At 47.9% G+C, this 22,395-nt stretch overlaps 1 protein-coding gene across 1 annotated transcript in view; it reads right to left on the bottom strand.

Annotated features, from left to right (window-relative positions):
* The window catches only part of BLTP2 (bridge-like lipid transfer protein family member 2), an 800,213-nt gene that overhangs the window by 478,306 nt on the left and 299,512 nt on the right, over positions 1-22,395 (bottom strand). Inside the window, exons 7-9 of the mRNA XM_085649125.1 lie at positions 9,010-9,232; positions 8,102-8,216; positions 7,001-7,125 (exon numbers count right to left, since the gene is read on the bottom strand). Coding sequence (XP_085505251.1) covers positions 7,001-7,125; positions 8,102-8,216; positions 9,010-9,232 — 463 coding nt within the window. The remainder of the gene's footprint in view (positions 1-7,000; positions 7,126-8,101; positions 8,217-9,009; positions 9,233-22,395) is intronic.

A 22,395-nucleotide genomic window follows, 5' to 3' on the forward strand; every position in this document is an offset into this window, starting at 1 on the left:
ATTACATCACAATAGAGGCAGAGGCTTTAGCCTGTGTGTGGGCAGTACAGAAGTTTAAAACTTCTATAAGGGGCACAAGTTTTGATGTATACACTAACCACATGCCGTTGGTCTACTTGTTAGATGGCAATGGACATGGTAAAGCGTTGGCTTGTTTGGTAAGGTTACTCTCTAAACTTCAAGAATATAACATGTCCATCAAGGATGTACAAGACGTAAGACATTTTAGGGCGGATTGCCTGTCCAGTATCAGAGAAATGGTAATGATGAAAGGGAAGGTGAGCCAACAGGAGTGAGGGGTGGCACATATTTATAAGGTAAATGACTGCAAGGAGGTGATTTCAGAATCTAATTGGTTTAATGCATCTGAATTAGATGAGGTTCTAAAACAAGTGATGAAGTCTGTCAAAAATGTCAGGCCACACAATAGATTTTTAACAAGCTATCTCAAAACATATGCGCAGGTAGCTTCCGAGCTTACTTGTGAGACTGGCATTTTGTTATGACAAATCTCATTTATTCCACCAGTTACCTTAAGGGTAAGTCTCATGAGATTAGCTCATATTTGACATTTGTGTGTTTTCTACTTGTAAAAAAATTGCGTACATTTTATTGGTGGCCAGGTATGGATGCTGAAGTGCGCAAATTGGTGGATTCATGTCCAGAGTGTTTAGTTTCCGACAAACACTGAAAAATTCAACTGAGACGATTATATCCTGTACCTCTACCTGAGAAGCCATGGGAGAGAGTAGCTTTAGATTTTTCAGGCCCATTCAATCTTCTTTTTCACAGAGATGAGGTTTTTGGTGGCATTAGCAGTTTACTATTCAAAATGGACTTGCGTTTCATTTATTTATTCAGCTACTACTAGGAACGCTTTTACATTTTCGGAGGTTGTTTTTATACTGGAGGGCTCTCAGAGTTACATTGTGACAGACAATAGAACTCATCTTTGCTCTCATGAGATGCAGAATATTTTGGCATCGCAAGACAAAGCATTTGCAGGTTGCATTGTACAGCCTGGCTTCAAACGGTCTAGTTGAGATAGCCAATCGTACATTGAAAAAGTGGATTCAACAGGATTAGCAGCTGGGTTTGAATATTAATAAGTATCTGAGAGAGAAGATTTGGTCATATTTAATATTACCACACAATACTAGAAGAAACCCCTTCCATATTGTTGGGGGCAGAGATCTCAATACTGTTCTTATTCTGAACTGGTTGAGTTGAGGTAATTCACAAAATGCTGGTCATTTCAGTTATGGCTAAATAAAAGTTAAGATCTGCAGTCAATGGCAAGCAAGAAAAGAGGAAAGTGTATTTTGATAAGAGGAGATATGTTTTAAGGATTTGAATTTTGATGCGGGCAAGTGGGTTGTTACCAAGAAACCTACACGAATTATGAAAGGTGAATCCAAGTTCTCCCAACCTAAAAAGATCAGTTACCAAAACATATTTTCTTTTGTCTGGAAAAAAGTGGTGGAGTAAGAGTAACACTATACCCCTTTCTGATTGCCAGGCAGATATAATAAAGCAAACCCATGACAGCAGTGGGTTGGACAAGGGTGAGTCTACTTTGGACATCAATGTTGACGTTGGAAGTACTTCAGAGGTGTCAAATTATGTGAAGCAACAAGTTAATACTTCAACTGATTGTCCATATCCAATTCTATGTATTTGTCTGATTCACTTAATTTGAGCCATGATTTAGAGGCAAATTCAGGCACTGCGAGTTAAGCTGAGTGCTAATCAAGATCTTGGCTGTAACTCAGTAAGCAGAAAAACTCGCAGTAATCGTAATACCAAATTACCAAAAAGGTTGGCAGATTTTGTAATGCCTTGAGTTTGAATTTATATGGCATGTGTTTATTTATTTGTGTAACTTGCTCAGCTGTGATGTATTGTGCTTGTTAATGTTCCACTTTAGAATGTACCTGATGATTCTGGAGTTTAACTGGACACCAGTGTGGGTGGCAGTTGAATCTTCAGAGGATCAGTTGTGTTTCATGCGTGGGGTACTTCTGAAAATAAATACTTGTTTGGACCTCTTAATATGCATGTTATTTAACTTCACCACCACACAGTTCTCAGTTGCAAACCAAATTCAATTTTCCACTACTGACTGCACATCAATCCTTTTACCACCAACCCCCCAGACTCTGTTTATCGACTTTGATTCTTTAAAATTGTTTCAATGTCCATGTCATCCACTCCTACATGTACACATATGCTTGCTAGTAGTACACTTTATAAATCAAACTTTATGAGCAACCTTCAATATCACCTTATTATGACAGCGGTTCTTATAATTGTGTTGCATCTAGTGAACAGAGAATCCCCATGGCATCCTCAAGTCTTCCAGTAGTTTATCGCAGTGCAATCTTTAATACATCCCAAATTAACAGTTTAAAATATACTTCCTTCAATCTGCCCTTAGTGTACATGGCCACACAAGGGGCTCCAATTTCCATCAGTCAATGACGAGTGGTGTCACTGCACTACACATACAAAACCAGGGGCAATGTCAACTCCTGCCATAAGACTCTGATTTTGAACCACTAATGTCAAAATTATTTTTAAGATTTGTACAGTACAGTTTCAATAGATCTCCATTTGGAAAAAAATAATTCTTTTCATCAGCCTCATAAAAGCACCAAACTGAGGCTGCAAGTCTTATCAGACCTTGCTAATTGTGTGACATCATAATGTTCCACATACGGAATGCCACATGACAATTTGGAAAAGAGGCAGATACTCAAAATGCCTGGTTTCCAAAAGTGTATTAAGCTGCAACCGACACAGGTGAGCAGCGTGCGGCAAAGCTGTTCAAGGGTGCCCCCAACTGAGATCTGCGCATCTCGCACCAGCAGTAGTCACAAAAGCTACTTAGGCTTTAAGATGTTCGTGCACCATGGTGACTCTCACCAGAAAATCCAATCTGAAAACAAACCAGGTAATATTACTGTGAGAAAGTGGGTTTCTGTTGCAGTAAACCCCCCCCCCTTTTCTTTTTTGTTTGTTGCCAGACTACTGACGCGCTTTGACTTGATGTGCTCTGGGGCCCTGCCAATCAGGACCCCAGGGCCTGTGTTCCTTCCCCAACACAAAACACAATTGGCATCTCTGGCCACATGTCAGCCCCTGGTAAATGGTACCATAGGTACCCAGGGCCCTGTGACCAGCGAAGGCCCCTAAGGGCTGCAGCACTAATTGCGCCACCCTTAGAGGCCCTGTGCCCTGACACACACACACTGCCCTTGCAGGCTGAGTGTCTTGGTGCAGCATAAAACAGAAAGTCGACGTGGCACACATCCCTGTGTGCCATGCCCACAAACACACTGCCCTGGAAGACCTCAGTCACCCCTCTAGCTGGGTGCCCTATGCCAGTGGTGTGGGTACAGGTGCATGAGCCCTGTACCCCTACAGTACCCAGGTCCATTCCTAGACACTGTAAGTGCAGTGCTGCCATTAAGGGTATATGGTGCTGGGAAATCGTCATCATGAACTCCACAGCACCATGTTGGCTGCACTGAAGACTGAGAAGTTTGGTATCAAACTTCTCAGCACATTAAACCCACACTGATGCCAGTGTAGGATTTAATCTGAAGTGCACGACAGAGGGAAACTTAGAGTTGCCCCCTGAAACTCACCAACAACCCGTGTCCTGACTGAGAGGCTGCATAGGCTGCCACCCAGCAGACATGTTGCTGGACCCCTGGGTAGAGAGCCATCCGCTCTCATGGGTCTGCAACAATGCCCATCCTGGGCGAGGTGCTAGGCCTCCTCCCTCAGGATGGGCAGGGGAAGCTTCAAAGGCATGCCGCCTTTGTGAGCTTCTCCAGGCCACTTGCTGTACTCAGCAACTGGCCCCCACCGGTTCTGACCCCCACTCCGGCGGGAAGATCGGCGGGAAAACCCAAGTGGGGAAAGGGGGTGTGCCAGCCTCTGCCAACCCCACCCAGCAGGTGGGGGAGGCGAGGTGAAGCACAACTCCGGGCTCTCGCCATCTTGAGGATGGGGAGCCCTACCCAATCAGAACTAGGCTCCTGCCCCCCTCCCACTGGAGAGTGGCAGGATAGGGGGTGTACCCACCCCAGGGAAAGGACCCATTGGTCCCTGACCTTCACCTACCTGTAACGCCCCGCAATGTAGTATTTAGGGGCACCCTGAACCTTCCTTCCTCAGATCCCGATTCCGAAACTACCAAGAAGAACAAGAAGAAAGAAGACCTGCCATGCAGCTGCTAACAAGAGGACGACACCACCTGACTTGGCCCCAGCCCTACAGGCCTGTCGACCCTCGAACCTGCTCCTGCTAAATTCCGGCATCTTCAGTGGTCAGCAGCCTCGAAAACCTTGGGGGACCTGAGTGCCTTGCTCCTCTAAAAGACTGGGACTCCCACAAGCAGTGGTTCTGCTCAAACAAGCAACAACCCCTGGTGTCAAGCCGGGAATCGCGAATCCAGCACACACTGCACCCGCCGAGCCCAGCCTGTGCCTGAGTGAACAAAGACCACGAGGACGTCCCCTCGGCGACTGTGACCACGAATCCAGCACCCAAGGACCCACCTCGACGCTCCGGACGAAGCCTGCAGCCTCCCAAACAGGGACCCCCCCAACCGCGACCAGCTGAGGGTAAGATTTCCCGATGCCAAAAGACACCCCTGCACCCGGCGCTCTGCGGCGCCCTGTGCCCAACTCCTGGGTGCCTACCTAACCTACAGCTACCCAACTTACCTCTCGAAGTGGTGGTCGCACCTGAAGAATCTCCGTCCCCGAGCTTGCAGCCTTTGTTCGTCTTGCAGCTTTCCCATTGAAATACATTGAGCGCCCGACGGCTCAAAAGCACCCTGCACCCAGCCGCCCGAGGGCCCCTGGAAGTGCAGCATCTATCCTATTCTACTTCCCCTACAGCTCCCACAGCCGCGTGGCCTGCCTGCAAGCAGCCACCAACCAAAGGCCCCCAGCCCACCATAGGCTAACATTGGGCCTACTCTCTCCACACCCGGCTGTCCCTGTGCCGCTAAGGGTGTAACAACTGTACCTACCTGACCCTGGGAGACCCCGGAGTCTATGCCCAGAACCTTAACTCTGCCAGTCGAGTTTTTACCTGAAAGTCAATAACTAACTTTTTCTCCATAGGGTAACATTGACTGGTTTTCACTTGGAATTTCTTCTGTGTCGAGTTTTGAAACTTTGAAATATTCACTAAAAATCACCCGATCAACGAAAACGAAATTACTCGCCTGTTATCAGGAGAGATCCAAGTGCTGGATCTTTGTGCCCAGCACTGACCCGACAAAGTAATTACAACTGTGATTTTCCGATAACCAAACTTTCCTCCATAGTCTTCTGTCGATTTTTGAAACATACAAATATTCCTTACAAATCGCCTGTGTAACAAAAACGATTTCTTTCAACTGTTTACAGGAGATGCACCAGGGCTGAATCCAGGATCCAGCCCGGAGTAAGAAAAACCTATGCAAAGTAATTGATATTTCCTTTACTTAAAAATTCCAATTGTGCTCAATGTTATAAATGTGTTTAACTTGTGTTGCCTATTGCATCAACTGTAACTATCGCATTTAAAAGTCTATTGCTTATTGAAAGTATTTAACTAAAGCATCCCATTCTGAGAAAGTATTTTGATACCTACTTGTGGTTCTAAAATAAAACAACTATATATTTTTATATACAAAACAATTGGCCTAGAGCTCAGTTCTTGAGTGTGTGAGACCATTTGGTGATTGAGTGTGTACAACAAATGCTTTACACTATCCTCTGATACTGCCTTACTGCTTGACCAAGCTACCACTTTAGAGAGTAAGGTTATATCTAACTTTAGCCTCTGCCAAACCTCTGGGGACTGTGGACTCTGCACACTGAACCTTACTTTGGTGCAGTATATACAGAGCCACTTTCTTACAATTACATTCTGTAGATTCCCTAGACTTTCATTACATGTTTGAGTTCAGTACCTTCTTGCATTAAAGCATATTTTTGAATATATTTTCTCCTTATTCTGTTTTTTACAACAGAATTCTTCTAATTCTAGGATTGTTTACCTGTGTTTACCTAAGGGATTTTTCCCTCTTTTTTTTGCAAGGTATGCCACAGAGGGATTTATTTCACATTTTGTGTTAAGTGGGGCACCCACTTAAATTAAAATATCTTCTCAGAGATTTATATCCTGCTTTCACAGAAATAGTCCCTCCAGATCTCTGTCCTGAGGAGAACCCAAAAGCGTCATGATTTGAAATGCAGCAACACTACAACCCAGGAGTAGCAGCTACTTGAAATTGGACTACTGTGGCATGTTTTATAACTATGTGGAGTAAACTAGCGCTCAGTACGGCCATTAGGTTTCTAGCTATCCCTGCTGTGTACTGAGCTCTACTAGACAAAGAATCAATTGAGACATATCTCTATACTCTTTTGCCTTCCATTTTTGGGATGGTGTTTCTAGTTGAATATTTTTCTAAAGTGTATCTCTAATTGCCACTAATATTTGCACTTTCTCACCGGTGATTGTCCTCACTATTTCGATTTATTCCCTCAACATAAACTGATAGTCATATGGAATGTGTTTTGTTGTTTTTCTCTTTTGATGTATCCATTGATTATCTCAAATTTGCATCAATGTTGTCATACTTTGATAAATTAATATGTTTGATAAAGCAATTTCTTGTAGGACAATTGAATAATATCTCTGGTTCTCTTATTTAATAATGTAAAGAAACAACACTAAGGCGGCACACCACTTCTCTACATCAAACTCCAATTAAACACCTCTTCGAACATTTCTTACTAGCTCGTTTCAAACACAATATAAACCTACCCTTCTGCAACTCATTCACTTCCCACATTCTAAGCCCACTTGCCATCCCATGTCCACTTGCTTTCCTTCATTACCGGCTACCACTGAGCTAACAATCGTACATTCTTGTCCCACATTGCTATCAACAAAGCAAACTACTTTCCAAAAACTACACTCCTACAACCTTCTAAAAGGAGGTCCAATGTCATCTGGGGCAGGTCTGAAGTGCTGGTAAAATTGCGCAGCGGTAACTGCTCTTCTTCACTGACATGCAGAAGACGCAAAAGTTTCATCGTCCAATTCAGATGCCTGAGGAGAAAAGTATAGGGGGAAGAGGCATGAGAGCAGTAATAAAAGACGGGGTAGGAAAATAATTCAAAAGAAGAAAACAACTAGTACCATGCATGGCTGGGAGTGGGAGGATGGCTTTGCTAAAGCTCATTCCACAAAACAATTTCAAGTACACTCACCAACGTTTCATTAGTTTTCCAAATGGCTCCTTTTTTGCTTTTTGTTGTGGAAGAAGCTAGGCACAAAGCAGCATTTGATGCACTAGGTCCCAAAAGGCAGTACACCAACTAGAATCACAAGAGGCGGAGCACCCACCAGGGACACAAGAGAGGTAACCCACTATAATCAAAAGAAGCAGGCACTGGTTTGGGTAGAGAAAAGGGCATACAAACTGGCTACTGGAGAAGTAAGAGAAGGCACCTCAACACGAGAAGTGAGACGCAGAGCACTAATATGACACAAGAGGCAGCACATAAACTGAGGATGTGAGAGTTGAAGCACTGACAGCTATCCCAAGAATCAATTCCCTGACCATGATCGCAAGGTATGATGTACAGACCAGTATCATACAAGGTCATGGACTAACCAGGGTCTTGAGAGGTAATGTAATAATCGGAAATCAAAGGGTGTGATGTGTTATGAAGGGGTTGAACAGACCATCAAGAGACATGGCATAGAGAATAAGGATGAGGAGATGTGGTCCCAACAAACAGTATTACGAGACGTAAAGCACAGGCTTTGGCAAAAGAGTATTGTCAAAAGATGCAGTGCAAAGATCAGCAAAGAGACCAAGGGACAGAGACATGTCAGAAATGCTGACAGAAGATGCAGCAAGGAGAGTGGGCACACATAAGACCAGTGCAGAAACTACAAGAAAGAAATTTGGGAGTATTTATGGAACAGTAACTTTTCTTCACAAGTTTTAAAAAACACCATTGCTTGCCACGGCATCCCTGCTCCTATACCCATGCACATGACTCAGAGAAATAATAACCTTTGCTGGCTGTTCATTGACAGAACAATGTTAGTGTTCTCAAAAATCAGCTCCAGCTTCGGAGGAATGCGCTCCAGGAGTCCTGGGGGATGGTTCTGCGTAGATAAAGATGCCTCTGAAACAAAAGTGTAACATCAGTGAGAAACATCTTACAAAGCAGAACTTACAATTTCAGTGTTGTCCAGGAATTTTCAAGTCATCATAACTTAAACAAGTGCATCCTTTCTAGAGTCTGACCCAACTGATCTATCCCAGCAGAGAACAGCTCTTGAGTTTCTTCATACCAATGTCACCACACAACAAGTCTATACCAAATTCCCACAATGAAGCTACAAGCAAGATTCGAGCTGTCTATAGTGGTTTACATTAAGTGCACTGCATTCAAAATAACACAATAAACAATGCAGCATGATACAACGCTACATTTCAAATCAAAGGCTGACTATTCTGCATTAGAAAATGTGCATATAAGTTCTTAAGGATTCTTTCTAAATACTAAAGTGTCTCATGATTTGAAAAAATACTTTCATTCGCACTAATGACAGCTTAACTATGGGTGCCCTACTACTTGAGCTACTGCTACAAAAGCTATTGGTACTACTAATGTTACTACCACTACTGGAAGTACTACGTGTGCTGGTAGAACTATCAATAACAGTAACATAGGCACTACCACTACAGGTAGCAGTCCAAAGTCCCTTTGGATAAATAGCCTATGTTCTTAAACCATTTGGAGGTCTCAGTATTGCTCTGTGTCCATATATGCGTTACTTAGAACAAGCAATACTACCGTGATTCAGTTCCAGTTTTGAATCGCTGTGTTCATTGTGACCTTTATCAATGGCACATCCTTGGGAGGGGCCATGCTCTGCCCAAGGGACGATAGCAGCACCACTCAATGCTCTGACCTGTTTCTGAGAGCTCCAGTGGCTCTTCTGTGTTCAATGGCTCCTGGGCAGTTCCAGGCCCTGCGCTGGAGTACCGTCTGTGGATCAGCGTACTGTGAAAAAGACCCTCATGAAGCTCGGCTTGTAAGTTGTGCACTTCAAATTTGACGCCCCTCAACTGCCCGCCACTCAGTCGGTACTCCATAGACAGAGAAAGAGAAAGCTCTGCAAGGCAGGAGTCATCCTGTTGAGAAAAAGGAAATGACATAATCAGGGACTCTGAGGGTCACCAAGAGAGAGAAAGGGCATTAAAACCTAGAAAGGACCCAAGTTATGTAAGTGGGAGCTGTGCCTAGGCAGAAGCCAAGGCATCAGAAGTGACGAAGAGAAGCCCTTTCAGGGTTGAAAATACTTCAGCACATGTGTGGAGAAACCTAGTTCCATCTCATTAATCACAGCACCGACCCAGCTGCCTGTCAGAGACTATGGTCAACCAAGGACGAGAAAGATGAGTCTCAGGGGCACTCTACCGGGTGGGTCCAGAGATTGTTCTAAAATCACTCCACTGTTTCTACTAGGACAGCAGCAATGTAATGTTTTGAAAACAGTTTTCTTGGTCACCTACAAAGATAGAGGGAATGTAATCCCTATCGCTAGAGCGTGAATACACACGCTTCATGCACACAAAGATAGCCCCAAAATGACAGCTGCAGCTATGAAATTCATGTATTTTGTGGTTTTCAATTGCTGTGCGACTGCTTATGTTAGGTTAGCAACATTTGACTAGGGCATTCGTCCATTTGTATGGCCTTGTGGTGTGCTGCAAGGTAATGGGATTTCTTACTGACCACAGAAATGGTGGTTTGGAGTCAGAGCATTTATTCAGATAGATCGATCTGATCAATATGTAGTGAAGGGATAGTTGTAATTGGTGAGGTTGGATGAATAGGAGGTGTCCAATTCTGAAAGGAATCTTCGGAAGAGAGGTCCTTCTCTACTTTTGTGCCTTTTTGAGGAACTCAGTTTCACAGACAGTCCTCAGATTAAAGGTCTAGATAGCAATAACTATTTAATCTCTTCAAACCACCCCATCCCCTCAACAAAAAACAAGAATGGAAGGGGTTAAATGTGTGCAATAAGTTGAAATCTCATTGTGCAGGCCTCGTGAATAGTGACTTCTTTGCCATGCCAAGTAACTGTAACATGCAATTTGTGAGTAAAGAGTGTTTCTCTCGTGTCAGGTTTGCTGTACTGTACTGTACTAATAAACTGGTATCCGAACTTTAACTATGGCAATACATGTTTATTTATTAGTACAGTCACTCTAAATATCGTATTATTGGGCTCCATTTATTTTTATTGCAGAGGCATAGATTTCTATATCTATCAGATAAAGATCAAATACATCAACGTAATCCTTTGTCGAAACACTCAATAATAACTTATTTACAGCAGTTCCCATGACATACAGTCTCTCACTAAATAGTAATGATAACATACACTTTTAAGTGATTACACTTTAAATACTATATTTAAATGAATCAAAAAGGAGTCAATTCAAGTCAAATCCAACCTTTGCTTCCTTTAGAGCGATCAAACAAACCAGACTTGGTGGGATACTTAATGAAGCAATCGTGATATTTAGGTATTTATAAAATGACGATAATAGAAGCAAGAAGAGGACAGGCTTACAACACACACGCGGAAGAAAAAACAGAGATTCCACTGGACAACGGTTCTATACTAAGCACCAGAGCTGCAATCAGGAAGGAAATCACATAGAATCAGGAATGAGTAGCAGGGATAAGAGACCAGCTCCGGGGCTCATGGGGATGATGCTTTACACTGTCAGTCTTGGACCAGGAAACACTGCTCAAGACTTGGACTTGAACTATGGGAATGTTCACTAGGGAGTGATTTCACTAAGGGGAGAGGAAAACACCATCTAATGCAGCATTTCTCAAACAGTGGTTCACAAGCCAATTTTTGGTGGGTTGCCTAAGTCCAGACAATAAATAATGATGCCCTTACATTCTGCATTTATCTGTCACATTTGCTGTGCTTCAAAGAAAGAGGTCAAATGTCAGATTATGTTGACTTCTTTTTATTTTTAACGGAGGGGACTGGTGTTTACGAACTCCTCTCACTTTGCCGTCAGAGGGTACATGAAGTATGAAATGAAAGAACACACAACGAAATGTAATATACCTGTAAATGAACTGTTCACGCTCAGCAGTTAAGAGAGCAAAAGGAAGAACATTTTTTTGTAATTCTGTGTGATGGAAACAAAGATTCTAGTAGCATCAGAAAAATCAAGACACTTTACTTAGTGAAGGACAAAAGATAAATATTCACTGACACCCGATTTCCACACATCATTATTTGTGTGCAGGATAGTTTTATCAGTGAAATTGTATGTCTGTGCAAACTTAGTGACCATTTCAATGCAAAATGGGCTGTCTGCATATAACAATAAGCTACCGCACGATGCTTTAGTTTCATTAAAAATCGCCCACCTCATGTCCATTAAAACTAAGCGGGTCGCCAATGTTTGTCGTAAAGTGGGTCGATGTTCTGAAAGATTTGGGAAGCACTGATCTTTTTTTTATTTTTTTTTATTTTATTTTATTTTGCAGTTTGTACACCTCATAAATAATAAAACACATCAACATAGATACATAACAAGCGAATGCAATGAGCCATACATGGGATACAGTAAATATTTTTTTAAAGCAGATTTAAATTTTTTTAGACCCAGCTCAGCTATTTACTAGTCATCTCCCTCCAAATTGAAATCGGCGCCCAAAAATTTTGGCCGAAGTCGCGCATTTTTTTACCCTTCAGTTCATACAATCCGGTCTCAATGTTATGGATACTCAACAGCCTAGAGAGCCACATTTGAAATGAGGGGGCCATAGTATCTTTCCAGCCTGAGGAGATTAAAATCCTCAGTACCGCAACCGACATAAAAACCAACGCTTCTTCGGTTTGAGACATTTTTTGCTTACTATCACAACCCAGCAGCATCAGGGTAGGAGATAGATCGATCTTATGACCAAGCAGCCCCTCCCAAAACTTACAGACTTCCCTCTGTACTGAGGCAAGCGAGCTACAATGAAAAAACATATGCAGAAGGTCAGCTTGCCCTGCATTACATCTAGGACATCTATCATCCCCCCTGACCCCCCAAGCATATCATTTAGCTGGAGAATGATAAAGATTAAATATGGTTTTATAATGCTGGGCCCCCAGGATAGTAGATCTAAAAACTTTTTTATTCAGGTAAATGGCCAGGTCAAGGTCAGCATCAGGGTCATCTAGTTTCCGAGCCAGAGATACTTCCGATTTTTCCATATCATCTGGTATTTCCAAGATAAGCTGCCTATATACCAATTTAATCTTTTTTGGCCCCGCCAGTAACAGTTCAATGACCGAAACCACCTCCATCGACAGGGGTTTTGGCCTCACTGCCTTTAATGCCCGTGCGACTTGACCATACAAGAACCACTGATTAGTCGGAATCCCGAATAGATATTGGATAGTATCAAAACCAAGCGGAGCATGGTTCCCCCAAATATCGCCGAGAGACCTAATACCAAAATTTCTCCAAATCTGTAGATTCCTGTGAGACCCAACAGAGGGGAGTAAACTAGAGTTACAGAGCTGGAGATAACGATTTACCTTTGGGATTTTACATAGCTTCGAAATAGACCTCCATACCTCCCAAACCCCTTCCAGAATCTTCAAACGAGGCCTCTTATAATACCGACGATCCACCTCACGCCACAACAACCCAACAGCCTGTTCCCCGATTAGCAGCTCAAAGATAGAAGGTAGATCCAGGGCTGACAAATTAACACCATCAGGGTTTGCCTCTTGTTGGAACAGAATGGACATTTGAGTCAAAAGGCATGACCAATGATACAATCTTAGATTTGGTAAGGCCAAACCACCCCTTTCCCTAGGGAGGGACATATAATTTGTTGATCGCCTAATCCTGCCATACTGCCAGACGAATTTAATAAAGATAGACTCCAACCTTTTGATAATTTTATCATCCAAAATTAAGGGTATGGTCCTAAACAGATAGAGAACTCTAGGGAAGATAGACATTTTTAATACATTAACACGCCCAATCAAAGAAAGGTGTAGCACGTCTATCCTCTTTAGCTCTTTTTCAATGGATTTTATAATTGGGGGGTAATTCTCAGCTATTATTTCCCCAACTGAGGCATTGATCTTAATCCCTAAATAGGTTGCTGAATCCACAAACCTTAAGTCATTTTTTACTATATTTGGAGAACAAATTATTTGGGTTTTGGCCTCATTAAGAAGGTAACCCGACCTCTTACCGAATTCCTCCGCTATTTCAACCAAGGCCGTAAGCGCCTGTTGAGGCTTATCTGTAAATATTGCCAGGTCGTCGGCATAGGCCAGAATTTTACTAGTATGGCCATTACAAACCACCGGGCTAATTCTGGGAGACCACAACATTTTCTGAATAAGGGGGTCTATATAAAGCGCGAAGAGGATAGGGGAACAGGGGCAGCCTTGGCGAGTGCCCCTCTTAATATCTAGTTTCTCGGAGCTCTCGCCCATAACCACCACCCTGGCAACGGGATCGACATACATTGCTTTGAGCGCTCTGATAACCTTTTCACCAAATCCTCTCCCCACCAATACGCCCCAAAGAAAATCCCAGACAACCCTGTCGAAGGCTTTTTCTGCATCGAGCAGGATCATGGCAATCTTGCCTCCCCCTGCCCCCCGGGCATCAAACAGCGCTATAGCTCTTCTAACATGGTCAGTTGTACCGCGGCCCGGAATAAAACCATGTTGCCAGGGGGAGACTAGACCGCCAATGATCCTGCCCAATCTCCTTGCCCATACCTTAGAGTATAGCTTCGTGTCTGCATTTATGAGCGAAATCGGGCGATAAGAGCCAAGTTTCTCCGCAGGTTTACCCTTCTTGTGAAAAACCACGATGTTAGTTTCTCGCCAAGAGACTGGGACCACTCCCGAACACATTATTCCAGTGAACAGATCCACTAATAATGGAATGACTACCGGTTCAAGACTTTTATATACTTCCAAGGGAATCCCATCCGGGCCAGCGGCCTTACCAGAAGTTAGTTCATGCAAAGCTTCTAAGATTTCCCCCTCACTAATATCCCTATCTAGTTCATCCTTCTCCGAGGTGTTAAGACGGGGGCCATTATTCTCCACATCGAGGACTTGTTTATCGACCTGGGCTCCTTCGTCATACAGGCGCTGATAGAAATCTTTGAAGGCCTGTAGAATCTCATTTGGCTGAGTAAATATCTTGCCATTTTCCTCAATCAAGGATATCATGTTCCTAGCTCTCCCCTGTCTTATTTGAAGGGCCAGCACTCTTCCTGCCTGCTCCCCCGTTTCATATCGTTTAGCCCGGGAAGTCTGATACTCTGCTGAGGCTTTATGAGTCATACATTTCTGGAGTTCGGCTCTAGTTTTTAATAACTCATTCTGGCTCTTCCTGCTATCTCTACCCATAATTATATCCCTCATATGCTGTTCTTCGGCTATAGTCAGAATAACTACTAATTTCTCGCCTTCCCTCTTATCCTCCTTTCTTAGTCTTGCCCCGAAACCTATAGTTTCCCACCTTAAAGCCGCTTTAAAAGAGTCCCAGACAGTAATCCTGGAGGCACTATAGCGATTGGCAGCGAAAAACGAATCTGTCCATTTCAAAATATGCCCAGTGAATCTGGCATCTCCCAGTAGTTGCCTCTCAAAAGTCCACCTAGACCTGGTCCTATCAGATCCGGATATTTCATAGGACAATATAAGCGGATTATGATCAGACAATATCTTTGGCGGTTTCGTTATTCCAACCTTGTTTAGTTCATTGATCGAGATGAAAAAATAGTCCAATTTAGAGAATTTCTGGTGGGGATTTGAGAAGTAAGTATAACCCTGATTTAATGGCTCTTCTGCGTCCCATACATCCTTAAGCCCATGTGAATTAATGAGGGCTTTTATTGCCCTAAACACTCTTGGTTTTCTACCCTGATACGAGCCGATATCACTCCAATCAGCAGAAATATTGAAATCACCACACATGATGAAAAATCAAATAGCTCCGGATCGTCTTCATTTGAGCCATACACCGTACAGAGTGTCTGGCCGCTTTCGAGTTCGACCAGAACCCATCTACCGTTGCTATCTGATTTAGTCCTTCTGACCCCACCAAGAGTTTTTTTAACTAAAATGGCGACCCCCCTAGTTGTAAAGGATTGAGTAGAACATGCTACCAACTCAAAACCAGTAAGAGACAATAACTTCCTTTTAGACCAAGGGAGATGGGTCTCCTGAAGGCAAAGTATATGAATTCTATTATTCTTAGTAAAATGACCCAATCTTAGACGTTTCTTCCAGTCATTGAGCCCACCTATATTTAAAGAACAAACCCTAATGCAGACCATCTTGAGAAGACAAATCAACAACACTATGAACCTGCTTTTCAAACTGTTTCTGAAGCACTAACGCCAATATCTGACAAATAAAGAAAAGAAAGAAAAAAAAGATAAACAAAGTGAAACAAACTGCATTATTTACCCCACTTTTTCCCCCGTCGAGCCCCACACCTCCGCCTCCCACCCAGCCACCCTGAACTCCCTCCCTACTAGTGAGAACCCCACCCCTGAGGCTATCCCTCCCCAGGACCCCCCTAAGTGAAGCGCTCAGAGAGAGTCTGAGCATATGATTTTTTTTTTTTTTTTGAAAACCTTTATTGTGCACATTTATGCCATCTTACAACGCACATTCCCCGTCCATATGGCAAAGCAGTCAAATAAAGTGTACATTTCCAGAGATAAGAACACAGCCATTTAGCCGGCAACCCGGAGGTCCGGCGGCATTATTCAGGATGACATGCGCGCGGAAGGGGAGGTGTGTGCGTTGTGAAGGGAGCAGGCGCGGAATGTTACGTATGTGCTTTTTAGTTTTAGAGGTGTCTCGGGTGCAGGTTATCAACGGTAGAGGATGGCGCTGTGATCTAGCCCACTCCACAGCTATGCCGGCTGCCACCCAGGCCCCAAGTCAGTGACCCAGCGGACGTCACCATGTCCCCAGAATGTAGAGGCCTCCGGGTGGACAAACGCCAGCAACGCGCTCAGAGTGCGGGCCGCAGCGCGGCAAGGATAACCCAGTATAGCTCACAGCTACACATATGGCAGCGCATAGAGTTGGCGAGCCTGGTATGCAGCATCATAGTCCTTATCTATCCCGTGTATGCATAGCAAGAGTATGTGCTAGGGTTAAGGTCATAAACTCAAACAGGGCTGAGGGGGAGTGAAGAGGGAGGGGGGGTGGAGATCGGTCTGCGGCAGAGCAGGAGGGTCATTGGCTGTCAGGTTGGGCTCGGCAGGACCGCGCGATGTGCGTGGGGGGTCGCAAGTCAGGAGAGGGGAACAAAAGAGACAGGGGGCCTTCAGGGCAACATATCTCAGGGATTCAGGTTATCCCCCTATCCCGGCAAGCCCCCTGGAATGTCCCAAGGAGAGTGTCCCAGAGGTGTGCGATGGGGAACTTCCGGAGCCCTGCCGTTTCCTCGCGAAGGAGCACCGCGCTCTCCGCTTGCGCCCAATTAACAAAGGAGGCTTTCCAGTGGCGTACTTGCGGGGAAACTGCTGCTTTCCAGTGCTTGGTAATCATGCGTTTGGCCGTGATAAGACCCATGTCCCAAAAGCGTGCCTGCACCTTATTGTCTTTTGTGCGCCTGTAGAGTCCTAGAATGCAAGTTTCCCATGTGTGCGGGAGCCGCCCATCTGCACCGTGCGCGAGCAGTGACAGCACCGCGCCCCAGTAGGCCTGTATCTCCGGGCAGTGCCATAGCATGTGTAAAAGGTCCGCTCCCGGCAAGGAGCAGCGCGGGCAGGTTGCGTCTGTCCTCGCGAAATATCTGTTAATTTTATCAGGGGTGAGGTATGCGCGCTGCAGAATGTAGTACTGTATAAGCTTAAAGCGGGGGTTGCGTGGGATGTTTGTTGGGCCGGCCAGTATCATCACCCATTCCTTGTCCGTCCAGTCTCTTCCCCTGTCCGCCGCCCAGCGCTCCCTTAATGCTATTGTGGATGGCTGCGAGAGCGTCTGTAGCGCCTGCGCCAGCCAGTGTACGATGTGCGCGCCATGGCCCATAACGTGTAGGTATTGCATAAAGGTGTGTGTCGGAGGCTCATCTGTCATGTCGCCCCAGGAAGCCGTGAGTGTGCGCAGAATGGAAGCATGTAGGAGGAACTGCCCCGCCGGGAGGGTCGAGTCTTCAGACAGGTTGGCGAACGTGAGCAGTGCGCCATCAGCATATAGATCGCTCAGCGTGTCCACCCCCGCTTGGTCCCAGCCAGCTAAGCGAGTCTCCGTGAGCTGCCCCATCGGGCTGGGCATGCCCAAAAGTGGTATGCTAGGGGCATAAGGTTTCGTAGCGCGCGTGAGACGAAGGCTCCTCAGAAAGCATCTGCGCGCCACTGCCAGGTGGATCTGGGAGGGGCAGGGTGCGCGGGTTATCGGATGGAACAGCGCATTAACGCGCGTTTGTGTCCATGTAGCCATATGTGTGGCCGTGTCTTCGAGGTGTTTGCCGCTCAGCCATCCCGCCACCCATTGCATCTGCGCTGCGAGGTAGTACAGCTCCAGATTAGGAACCGCCAGACCCCCCGAGTCTGTGGGCATATATAATTTAGTCAGCGCCACTCGTGGCCGTCCCTTGTTCCAGATAAGCGAACGGAGCAGTGCCTCTAGGTCTCGAAAGAGCCTGACGGGCACATACAGAGGCATGTTCGCGAAGTAGTAGAGGAGGCGAGGTAGCACAATCATTTTGGCTAGCGCCACACGGCTGGGCACGTTCAGGGGTAGGGTATTCCAAAAGCTAATTTGCGCTCGGATAGAAGCGATCGCTCGGCAAATGTTCCCTTCCAAGACATCCGCCGGTGTGCGGTAGATTTGGATCCCGAGGTATCGGAAAGTGGTGGGATGCCACTGTAGTCTGTCTCCCCCCAGCCGGATGTCACATTCCTGTACATCAGGGTTAAAGGGGTACGCCCCCGACTTGGCCCAGTTAACCCTGAGGCCCGATATCTCTTCAAAAGTGCGGAAATCGCCAGCGAGGGAGGCAGGGATGGCGGTTATGTCCCTGACGTACAGTAGCAAATCGTCTGCATACAGTGACACAGCGTGTATTCCATCCGCCAGCGGGATTCCCCACTCCAGCCCGTGTGCTCTGAGGGTCGTGGCCAATGGCTCCATGGCCAGCGAGAACAGCAGTGGCGACAACGGGCAGCCCTGGCGGGTGCCCCTGCAGACCCGGATGGTGTCCGAGATGAGGCGACCCGTGCGAACCCGGACCGTCGGTCTACCGTATAGCAGGCCAATCATAGTCTGGTACCCCCCCCCCAATCGATATTTCTCTGTAACCGCCCGCAGGTACGGCCACTCCACAGAATCGAAAGCCTTCTCTAGATCCAATATGAGGCATCCCGCTCGCGGCCACTGCCGTGTAGCGTACTCCTGCACCCGGAAGAAGCGGCGTATGTTAAAGGAAGTGTGGCGCGTGGGGACGAAGCCGTTCTGGTCACGGTGTACTAAGGTGGGCACATGGGGGGCCAGTCGTCTAGCCAAGGTAGAAGCCAAGATTTTATAATCTGTGTTCAGGAGTGCCAATGGGCGATAAGAGCCCACCCGTGTGCCATCTTTGCCCGGTTTGAGAATAGAGACCAGCGTGGCTTCATTTAATGTGGGGGGCAGGGCGGCAGTCTCCGCTGCTGCGGTGTACATCTTCAGCAGCTCCGGAATGAGAATATCCGAACCGGCCTTGTACATCTCGGCCGGCAGTCCATCCGGACCCGGCGTTTTACCATTTGACAGGTTAAAGATGGCTTCCCGGAGCTCATCAGGTTCCAGGGGGGCACCTAGTTCGTCCTGTTGCGCAATAGTCAGGTGCGGCATTGGCAGGGGGGAGAGGTAGGCAGCAATAGCCATAGGAGGAGCCGCCAAGCGGGAGCGATACAGCCCTGCATAATGAGTCGTGAAGGCTTCGTGAATACCGGTTTGCGTGTACACTATGTCCCCCCCTTCCGTCTGTACAGCCGCCACTGGCGTCGAGCGGGTCTCCTGGGAGATGAGCCACGCTAAAAGTTTGCCAGGTCTGTCGCCCAGGTGATGCGTCCTCGCCGAGTGCGCGGCATAGTTTATGTTCCGGAGCCGCTCTAGGAGACGTGTGTGCTCTGCGCGGGCCTCATGTAGCGGACCCCCGTCGCCAGCCACAGCCCCCTCCTCCCGTGGCAGTAAGTCCAACTCCAATCTGGTCAGGTCCCTCTCCAATTGGAGCCTTATGTGTCCCTGTGCGCGTAGGCAATGTCCCCTGAGTACCACCTTAAAGGCGTCCCATTCCGTCTGTGGAGATGACGCCGTGCCAGCGTTGTCCTCGAAGTACTGCGCAATGCATGTGAGCAGGTTATCTCGGAAAGCCGCGTCTAGTAGCAGCGCAGGCTGCAAGCGCCAAGTGGGGACAGGAGGGTGCGGGTGCGCCCAGGCCAATGACATGAAGTGTGGGTTGTGGTCCGAGTGCGTGCGGCCCATGTATTGTGTGTCCGTCACGTGGGGTAGGAGGGCAGCGGAAGCCATGAACCTGTCCAGGCGGACGTGCAAGTCGTGAGCGCCGGAGTAATAAGAGTACGTCCGCGCCCCCGGGTTGCGTTGCCGCCAGACATCATGTAGGTCCCACTGCGCAGCCCACTCCAGCAACGCTTTTGTGGCTCCCCGCGTAGAGGCATTAGCGGGGGGCGGGAAGGAGCGGTCCAGCGCTGTATCTAGTGTGCAATTGTAATCGCCCCCTATTATCCACGAGGTTGCGTGCCATGGTGCCATGACCTGTGAGATTCGCGCCAGAAAGCCGCCCTGATCCACATTGGGGGAATAGAGGGACACTAGCGTGAGAGGCTGGCCATCTAATCTGCCCTGCGCAGCCGCATATCTGCCCTCCCCATCTACCGCCACCTCCGTAGTTACCCAGGGGGTCCCAGGGCGGATCCATATCAGTGTGCCACGCGCATAGGAGGAGTACTCCGTAGCGTAAAGCTGCCCCCGCCATCGTCGGCGCAGTGCTTGCACCTCGGCACCGCTCAAATGGGTCTCTTGGAGTAGTGCTATGTTGATGCGATGGCGCTTTAGGTAAGAGTAGATTTGATAGCGTCTGGTTGGCGTGTGCATTCCCCTGACGTTCCAGGTGCATATGTGTATATCAGTCATGTCAGCTACTCGTGCCTGCGTGCCATCCCTCCTCCCAAGGCGCGGTCCCCCGGTCAGAGACCCCCCAGCTCCTGCAGCCCGTCCCAGCCGTGCAACTGTCATAGGTGTCATATTCGCAGTACCATGATCTCCAACAGGGTATTGGGGTAGGGAACAGGGGGAATACAAAAAGCCTTAACATGGCAACAAAGTCCAAATACCAAAAGGTCGGCCACACAACAGGTCGCCGTCCAAACACTCAAGTGAGCTCGCGAACTATACAGTCTAAGGGGGTGCTTGTGGTTGCGTTCAAACAGGAAACAAAACAATGCAGTTACGGGCGTGCCCAGTGCCCCTCCCGGGTGCTGCACGCAAGCCCCCACTGGCCAGCGGACGCCCAGCGCCTCCCATGTCATGCTGCGGCAGCTATACGTTCAGGTATCAGTCTGGGATGTAAAAGAGTATCAGGGGGGGGTGTGAGCCCCCTCCTCCTAGGCAGGTCAAATTGCTGCGGGCCGGCAGCGGGTCGCGGCAGAGTGCACCCCGCGTCCGCAGCGGAGGTGCATGAGCCGCAGACAAACAAGTAGGTAAAGTACTTACAGTGGCCAGCACCGCATTTCGGTTCCCCAGGGCAGCGGCAGTGTGAGCGTTGTCAGGTCCAGGACAGCCCCAGGGCCAAGCGGGGCAGTCAGGCAGGAGCCCTGGCGGGTTCTCATTATGTAGGGGGCAGCAGTCAGGGCCAGCCGCCATCAACCAAAGAGATCCACAGTCTGGGGTGTGACCTCCGGGGGTCCCCCAGAGCTCTGCGTATCCGGCAACCCATATATTGCCTCGTCATCTGTAGAAGACGCTACTGGGCTGGCGCCCGGGTGGAGCGACGGCGCCGGGGAGTTGCTGATTTCCGCCACTCTGCGTAAAGCATCTTGTTGTTCTTGTTGGATCAGATCCGCCGGTGGGGAGTGGCGCACTGCCTCCCCGTGCAGCGGTGGCGTGGATGATCGTCGGCGGCGTCGCCTCCCCGGGCCCCTGGACTGTGCCATCGCGTTGGCTCCCGGCGCCCTTCGCGGCGCGTCAGGCATACCTCCATCCAGCCAGGCCGCGACCTCCTCAGGGTTCATAAAGAAGTGCGTCTTGTCACGCAGCACGACTCGTAGTTTAGCCGGGAAAAGTAGCGAGTACTTTAGGTTTGCTTCACGCAGCCTCCGCTTGACAGCCAGGAAGGAGCGTCTCTGTCCTTGAACTTTTGCAGTGTAGTCCGGGAAGAACATCACCGCAGCGTTCTCGATGGTGACCTCCCCGAGGTTCCTGGCTTCGCGTAGGATCGCGTCCCGATCTCGGTAGTTGAGTACTCGAAGGAGGAATGACCTGGGGTTAGAGCCCGGAGGGAGCGGTCGCATGGGCACTCGGTGGGCTCTCTCCACCACAAAGTGGGGGGAAAGTGTGCCAGCTGGAAGAAGGTCTCGTAACCAGTCCTCGACCTTACGTGCAGGATCCGCTCCCTCCCATTTCTCTGGGATGCCCACGAGGCGAATGTTGTTTCTTCGTGCCCTTCCTTCCGCATCCTCAGCCCTGCCTTCCAAGAGGTCCATTCTGGTTAGGAGGTCATGTACCTTTTTGTCTGTTTGTGCCACCAATGGTTCAACCGCTGCCACTCCATCTTCCAGTGTCTTAGTGCGGGCCTGCAGCTTCTTGTGGTCGGCGCGGAGGTGGGTCAGGTCAATCGCCACGCCATCGATTCTGGCCTCCAGGGAGGCGCGCGTCTGCTGCAGCGACTCTTCCATCCGCTCCATGGCCGCCAAGACGCTGTCCAGCTTCGCCGCCACGTGGTCGGTATCCATCTTGTGTGCCGTTTTCGTTTGTCTCCCCTTTGCCGCCGCAGACCCCGATCCAGTGCGTGTCCGCGCTCCTCCCGGCATGGGGCTGGTGGCTAGCGCAAGTTGATGCCCCCCGGTGTTGTGTGTCAGGGGCCCGTCGGCCGCAGCAGGTCACCCCGGCGGCTCCGGGATCGTCGTCGGAGTCCGCGTCTCACCTGCCGTAGAGCCAGCAGCTCCAAGCAGCTCGGGGCAAAGGTCTCTTCCCAAGGGAGCAGGGCACCTGCGTAGCTCCGATCAGGTCCAGTCTCTCGGAGGGTCGTCGGCGCGAGCG

The sequence above is a fragment of the Triturus cristatus genome, chromosome 3_2, assembly GCF_964204655.1.
Source record: "Triturus cristatus chromosome 3_2, aTriCri1.1, whole genome shotgun sequence".
Lineage (NCBI taxonomy): Eukaryota > Metazoa > Chordata > Amphibia > Caudata > Salamandridae > Triturus > Triturus cristatus.